The sequence below is a fragment of the Zingiber officinale genome, chromosome 2A, assembly GCF_018446385.1.
Source record: "Zingiber officinale cultivar Zhangliang chromosome 2A, Zo_v1.1, whole genome shotgun sequence".
In the NCBI taxonomy this organism is placed as follows: domain Eukaryota; kingdom Viridiplantae; phylum Streptophyta; class Magnoliopsida; order Zingiberales; family Zingiberaceae; genus Zingiber; species Zingiber officinale.
In genome coordinates, this window is record NC_055988.1 from 18,428,329 (window position 1) to 18,435,968 (window position 7,640).

The window sequence follows — 7,640 nt, forward strand, 5'->3', positions numbered from 1 at the left end:
CATGTTTGATTAGATAAACAAGAGTCCAGCTCCAAGGTAACAAACAGTCATATTCTTAGTTTTTTAACATCTAAATTAATCGACGTATAAAATTTTTAAAAAAATAAAAAAAACACAAGTGTGCAAATGTGAAATTCCCATAATATACTCCAAATTCGAAGTTTTGATCTTTCTAAGCCTCAAGCTCAATGGCACTCAAATTTTGAGCTGCCTGTTTTTGACCTGTAGACCAAGACTCCTCATTCCCCAGTAGATACTGGGGCAAGAGTTCGTCTCTCTTTCTTCTCGCCGATTCTATAGCGAAGAGGCGAAGTTGGACGCAGCCACGGAGAGGAAGATGGGAAGCTGCTTCGGCTGCGCCGGACAGCCAAAGACGGAGGTCAAGGACTCGTTCAGGCCTCCCTCGGGTATCTGAAAAACGAATCCATGAAAAAGCTCCTCTCTTTTTTCCCCCCTCTTAACTTGTGTTCTTGAGTTATTTGTTCTGCGCTTTGAATGCTTGCCCAGGTTTTTTTGTGTCTGCCGAGTTTCATCTTGTTGATTGTGTGACTGGTTTTTTAAATTGGATTAGTTTCTGAGAGCAATCCTTTTCTGTCTTCGATGGATTCCCGCGTACAAACAGACTCCTGCTGAGTTACTCGAGAAAGGGCGGCGTTGATTGATCGCCTATGTTGGAATCGATTGCCCGATGCTCTCCCCCAAAACCCTTTCTTTAGTACGGCAAAGTTGCAGATGTAGCCTTTCAATATGATTTTGCTTGACATTGGTTTCTCAGTTTTCCATTTCGTTTCTTGACGAACTAGTCTAGTTTTCTTTGCTTGAACCCTTAATCTTCTGCTGAATCCTGCAAAGCCTAGATTTTGCCTACTCTGGCATACTGTTCTGGATCAGCATAGTTATTCCAATCCATACTTGTGCTTTGTGTTTGACCTCTTTGCTGTTTCCAAATGGTAAAGTGCATTTCAGGCGATGATGGTGAAACTCTGAGTTGACAAGGTTCATGCTATATGTATAATCTCAATACTCAATAGTAATTCTAAGTATTGTAACTCAAGAATCATTGTAGTCATCCATTGCTTTGTATTTCATGTATCAACCTTTTGCAACTCTTATTTTCATTTGTTGATAAATGCTACTGTGGTAGACTTTGTAGGAGACAAGTCCAGGTCCAGTTCATCCTTGAAATCAAGGAAAGGGGCCTCAGTTAATGAAAAGCAAGAGATGTCAAGTAGTGGATCAGGGTGCATTGCTGCTCAGACATTTACATTCCAGGAGCTGGCTACAGCAACAAAGAACTTTAGGGCTGATTGCCTTTTAGGCGAGGGAGGATTCGGTCGAGTTTATAAGGGCAGGTTGGAAATTAGCAATCAGGTTAGTCCATTCTGTGGTCCAGTTCTCTCATCTCCTTTATTCTGTTAAATGCATGTCAAGGAGCAGAAAATGTCTTAAAACTAGATTTAAATGGTAAGTGGCAACAGTAGAAGCAGTAGAGTGCTTTAATTGTTTTATTTTATGTAAGAACTTCATGTAGATGACTCACTAGTGCAATACTTTGTTTGTGTGACTGTTATTTCTGTTATATGTGATAGTGTTGAAATATTGAACAAGACTTACACATACACGGTATGTATTGACTTAGAAAAAAGTCTATGACAGAGTCTAGCGAGAAATTATGTGGAGAATTTGTGTTAGCACAGTAAATATTGAGACAATATGTATGAAGACTTCATACTAGTTAACTGAAGCATTTCTTATAAAAATAGAATTACATGAATATAAATTTAGCACATGCCTACCTTCTAAATGTGAAATACACATCTTATACACAGTGAAGTTTTTTTTTTTTTTTTTTCAGTTAGCTGGCGAGTTCCTACTTCTTAGAAAAGAAACAAGTAGAAATGCTTATCAAATTTCATTAAAAAAAAAACTAAAAAGGAAAACTAAAAAAAATATAATTTGTTTATATTGGTAACTCTATAAACAAAGTGATTGAAATTCTTGTAATAATATGTAACTTATTACTCTCTCTCAATTATTAGTGATATTTTTAATTGATATATTTTCATATTTAAAAGTAAATAAGTATTGGAATCATATTGGCGGGGCACAATATGGTATCAAAACTATATTGTTCCAGTGAAAGAACTCTGGCATGGTTCAAACTGTGATGACAATCATTATCCATTTAGGAAATTCCAAAATATATAAATTGTATATCCTCCAACTAAAAAGAAAAGAATGCATTTTCATATTCATTATTATGGTCAAGAACATCAATCACCAAGCCTTTTCTAAGAAATCCTCCTACACTATTGGGTTTGATCCCCTACTATAACTTCATCTATATCTAAATGAATTTTGTTATGCTTTATCATTACTATCCAAGTTTTCTTTGGTCTCTATTATGGTCGAGAAAATATTTCTTCAAATGCAAAAATACTTAATTGCTTGGTGGTTAAAAGCTTATGAACATGTACACATCATTTCAACAGATTGTGGCAATAAAGCAACTTAATCGTAATGGCATGCAAGGAAACAGGGAATTTCTTGTTGAAGTTCTTATGTTGGGCCTACTCCATCACCCAAACCTTGTTAATCTGATTGGTTATTGTGCCGAAGGAGATCAAAGGCTTTTGGTCTATGAGTATATGCCTTTGGGATCCCTGGAAGATCATCTTCATGGTACTCACTTACAATCTTGTAGTCATATCTGCAACTGTTAGATATAAGTTCTTTCTACTGTGAAATACTAATATGGTTACAGCAGACCTATCTCCAGATAAGAAGTGGCTTGATTGGAATACGCGAATGAAAATAGCAGCTGGTGCAGCAAAAGGATTAGAGTATTTACATGACAAAGCCAACCCTCCCGTTATATATCGTGATTTCAAATGCCCCAACATTTTACTTGATGAGGGTTATCATCCCAAGTTGTCAGATTTTGGCTTGGCAAAACTTGGTCCTGTTGGTGATGACACTCATGTATCAACTAGGGTGATGGGTACATATGGATATTGTGCACCTGAATATGCAATGACAGGGCAGCTGACACTAAAATCAGACATTTATAGCTTCGGAGTTGTTCTTTTAGAGCTTATTACTGGAAGAAAGGCCATTGACAATTCCAGAACTGCTGCAGAGCACAATCTTGTTGCATGGGTGAGGACTTCTGAATGCAGTTGTTTTCAACGTCCCTTCTTGTTTCCATCGCTGACTATTGCTTTTCCAATTAACACATTTTCATCTATTTCTCAGGTTTAAGTTAAAACCTAAAAGGATTATTGCTTCAAATTTCAGTCTTTATGTTCTTCTCATCCATCCCCTTAAACCTTTTCCTGTTTTAAGAAAATTCAGAGGGTATCTAGTTAGTGTTTTGAAAAGCATTTCTGGTTACAAATTGTACCAAAGAGGAATGCAGCTTTGGTGATTCTCGAAACTAAGAACTCTTTATTGATCCTTACAGATAAAATAGGGAGATAAAGCTTTTTCTTCCTGTCAGCCAAAGAGAACTACTGAGTTCTTCGTCCCCTTACTTTCCCTCTAAAACCTCGTATTCATAATGCAGGCAAGACCATTGTTCAAAGACAGGAGAAAATTCGCACAGGTAGTCGATCCAGTGCTTCAAGGTCAGTATCCTCCAAGGGCTTTATTTCAGGCACTTGCTGTTGCTGCAATGTGTGTACAGGAGCAGCCTGCAATGCGGCCCCTCATAGCTGATGTTGTAACAGCTCTCACATACCTTGCTTCACAAACTTACAACCCTGAAAGCCAACTGAACCAGAATGCATCTCGTATATCTGCGCCCGGCACGCCTCCTCGAACAAGAAAAGCAAGCGAGAAGAAGGTAGGAGGATACTGAGCAGAAGCCAAGCAGACATGCTATCCGTTAAAATTGCAGTGTTCCTTCTATTTGTAATTCCCTTGTGCCTGGTGTCAGTTTTGTATCATATTCGATGCCAGATCGGTTTCTCACTTTCGAAAAAAGAAGTTTGGTTAGTAAAGTGATTCTTTTGTTTGTTATACATACACGAAAGAAAGTGTAATGGATAGGAGGTCTCTCGGCCAATGCTTGCTGTTTTCTTTTGACTCACTTATGGACGATGCTAATTTAACTGTGTATATAGTAAACTCAAGTGCTTGTGATTATTCTGTAGATACGTCCTGTAGAGACGAGGAAAGTGGAAAACCGAAAGGCAAGACTGTCATTTTTTTTTAAATCAACGTATGGACTGTAAGATTTGCAATACACCATATATGAACGAAGAATATATTTATAATAGGATTTAGTTTCTATCAATCTTTAAAACTCAATACAAATTGAAACAATAGCATGAATGATTGACCTGAATTCATTGTAAAGACTAATACTTCTTACTTGTCGTCGGAGTTCTTGCTGTTGTGGAAAAGTCTTTTACAGGAGTGGGTGGCGACAATCCTTAGCTTTCTCTTGACGAGGAAGAGAAGAGGTTAAAGAGACTTTAGAATATTACCCTAATTCATGAGTCTCATCTTTTATATACCAAGTCCATCATATAGAGACTATCCTCCTTAAAGTCCATCCATCATTAACAACTCATCAATATTAATGAACCGTGTTTTGGATCTACACATTGAATCCATATCCGTTTAATCTAAACCCTCCTTATATGCAATGAAGCATTAGATCACTTAATTGGGTTTAGTTATTTTAATGGCAATTAATTGTGTGTGTGTGTTAATCAAGTGTGAGCCCAACCTTATGAAGATTAAGTCCATCCATGTGGACTCAATTGGATCTAGTCCACCCATGTGGACTTAATCCTACAATCTTCCACTTGGACTATACTTGATTCTTGATACACCACACAACCCCTAAGTTAAGCTCAACATGCCAAACTTTATGGGTTAAATACTCCTTTAAACAATCTCGTCCATTAAATCACTTAGTACAGGACTAAAGAAGTTATAGCTACTATAACTGTAACAATGCCCAACAGTAATCATAGTACTAATATCATTAACGACATAGATCAAATGTGGATGTGTAGTACAAGAATGATACAAAATGTGATCTACAAGTGCACATTCTCAATAAGTCCTCTTTATGACTCAAACCGGATCTGAATCATATTTACCAAAACTTTATGCTAAACTGTAGTGGTAAATCATGATTCAACTTTATGACTTCAAATAGAGTCTATATTATATTTACAACAACCAAATGCAAAATCATAATAGTAAATATGATATCCATATATCAAAGCAAGTCAAAATCATGCACACATATATATAAGGAAAATTGCAGTATATACAATGAGCAAAAATTATATGTTCATGAACATAGAGCATCACATAAAAAACAGATTTCTACATAATGGGTACTTCATCAAAAGGAAGAACCCCCATATTTAGCACATGCTAATAAAACACCTTAGGTTGGTGAGTGGATCTGTTAACATGAAATCTGTCCTTATATGCTCTATCATTATTTGACCACTCTGAACTCTTTCTTTAACCGCCAAAAATTTTATGTCGATGTGTTTAGATTTTGATAAACTGCGATTATTTTTGGAATACAATTCTGCAGCTTTGTTATCACAGTTAATCCTCAATGGCCTGTGATGCCCCCAATGATCTGTAACCCTATGATAAGATTCCGCATCCATATTCCATGGTTGAAAGCTTCATAGCAGGCTATGAACTTTGCCTCCATAGTGCAAGTGGCTATTAGCGTCTGTTTGATGTTTTTCCATGATATAGCTCCTTCTGCCAACATGAAGATATAACCTGCGGTGGACCTCCTACTATCCAAGCATCTAGTAAAATCTGAGTCTGAATATCCAATGATCTCCAGATGATTCGATCTCTGATAAGTGAGCATGTAATCTTTCGTTCTTTGCAGATATTGTATAACCCTCTTTACAGCTTTCCAATGTGTTGGTCCAGGGTTACTCAAATATCTACCCAATATTCCCGCAATGTGCACAAGATCCGGACGCGTGCATACCTGAGCATACATCAAACTCCCTACTGTTGATGCATAGGGGAATTGTTGCATTTCCTTGATCTCAAGTTCATGACGTGAACATTGTTGCAAGCTAAGTTTATCACCCTTTGCCACCGGAGTATCGTCGGGAGCACAATTATGCATGTCATACTGAATGTGCACCTTTTCTATATAGGCCTTCTGTGATAGTCCAAGTGTGTACCTCGAACGATCACGAACAATCTGTATGTCTAAGACAAAAGATGCTTCACCAAGATCCTTCATTTCAAATGCACCGGATAAAAATGACTTAGTTTCTAGCAGCAGACTCATATCATTGCTTACAAGCAATATATCATCCATGTAAAGAACAACTATAATGAACTTGCTCTTACTGAACTTAATGTACAAACATTAATCAACTAGATTCTCCTTGAAACCATAAGAAGAAATTACTTGATCAAATTTCTGGTATCATTGACGAGATGTCTGCTTTAAACCATAAATGGACTTCCTTAGTTTACATACTAGGTGCTTTGAGTCATCTAACTCAAAGTTCTCCAGTTGCATCATGTATATAGTTTCTTCAATGTTTCCATTGAGAACGCAGTTTTAACATTCATTTAGTGTAGCTCTAGATCATAATGAGCTACAAGTGCCATGATTACCCTAAGGGAGTCCTTCGTCGAAATTAGCGAAAAAGTCTCTTTGTAATAAATGTCCTCCTTTTGAGTAAATCCCTGGGTGACTAGGTGTGCCTTATACTTTTCGACATTACCATATGAATCCCGTTTGATTTTAAATATCCATTTACAACCAATGGATTTCACACCATCAAGCAATTCTATGAGTTCCCAAATGTCGTTGTATACCATAGACTTCATCTTTTCCTTCATGGTATCGATTCATTTTTCTGGATGAGAGCATTGTTTGACTTCTTGAAATAATGTAGGATTATCTTCTAACCCAATGTCAAATTTATGCTCTTGGAGATATACATAATCACAAGACATCGTGGATCTCCTCTCTCTTATGGATCTTCTTGGTGACACTTGAATTTGAGATGGTTGGGAGTCATTCTCGACCATAGGAGGGAATACCTCTGTTTAAGATGATGTGCCTTCCAAATGAATTGGAGGTAACATAAAAATATCATGGCCAACTACCCCTTCCGATTGTACAACTTCAACTATATGTGGAATAGTAATCATTTCACTATCAGTTGTATTAGTAGTTACCATATTAGGATTACTAATGTTCTCCTTAAATGATATTTCCCTAACTTTATCACTCCCACCATCCTCAATGAATTTGGCATTACCTGTCTCAAAAAAGGATTTACTCAAGGGGTTATAAACTTGAAACCTCTTGAGTTTTCAGAGTATCCTACAAAATGGCAACTAACGATTCTTGAGTCCAATTTTCTTTCGTTAGGCTTATAGGGCCTAGCTTCAACTGGACAACCCCAGACATGTAGATGCCTAAGACTAGGCGCTCTACCTGTCCGCAACTCGTATGGGATTTTCGTTACTGCCTCAATAGGAACTCTATTGAGTAGGTAAACTGCAGTCTTGAGTGCTTCACCCCACAAAGACTCTAGTAGAAAAGAAAATGCAATCATACTTCTCACCATGTCCTTGAGGGTTCGGTTTCGTTGCTTTGATATACCATTTTG

General features: G+C 37.1%; 1 protein-coding gene across 4 annotated transcripts; it reads left to right on the forward strand.

The window, feature by feature from the left end:
• Positions 1 to 165: 165 nt before the first annotated feature.
• On the forward strand, positions 166 to 4,153 carry LOC122040887 (probable serine/threonine-protein kinase PBL7). Of its 4 annotated transcripts, none has more exons than XM_042600364.1 (5): positions 166 to 407; positions 1,145 to 1,371; positions 2,493 to 2,682; positions 2,765 to 3,159; positions 3,566 to 4,153. In XM_042600364.1, exons 1-5 carry the CDS (start codon positions 338 to 340, stop codon positions 3,857 to 3,859), a joined length of 1,176 nt encoding a protein of 391 aa, XP_042456298.1. In that variant the 5' UTR covers positions 166 to 337; the 3' UTR covers positions 3,860 to 4,153. The 4 variants fall into 4 exon arrangements, with proteins under 4 accessions (XP_042456298.1, XP_042456299.1, XP_042456301.1 ...); XM_042600365.1 differs by having other exon boundaries at positions 2,768 to 3,159; XM_042600367.1 differs by having other exon boundaries at positions 2,780 to 3,159.
• The last annotated feature ends 3,487 nt before the right edge of the window (positions 4,154 to 7,640 follow it).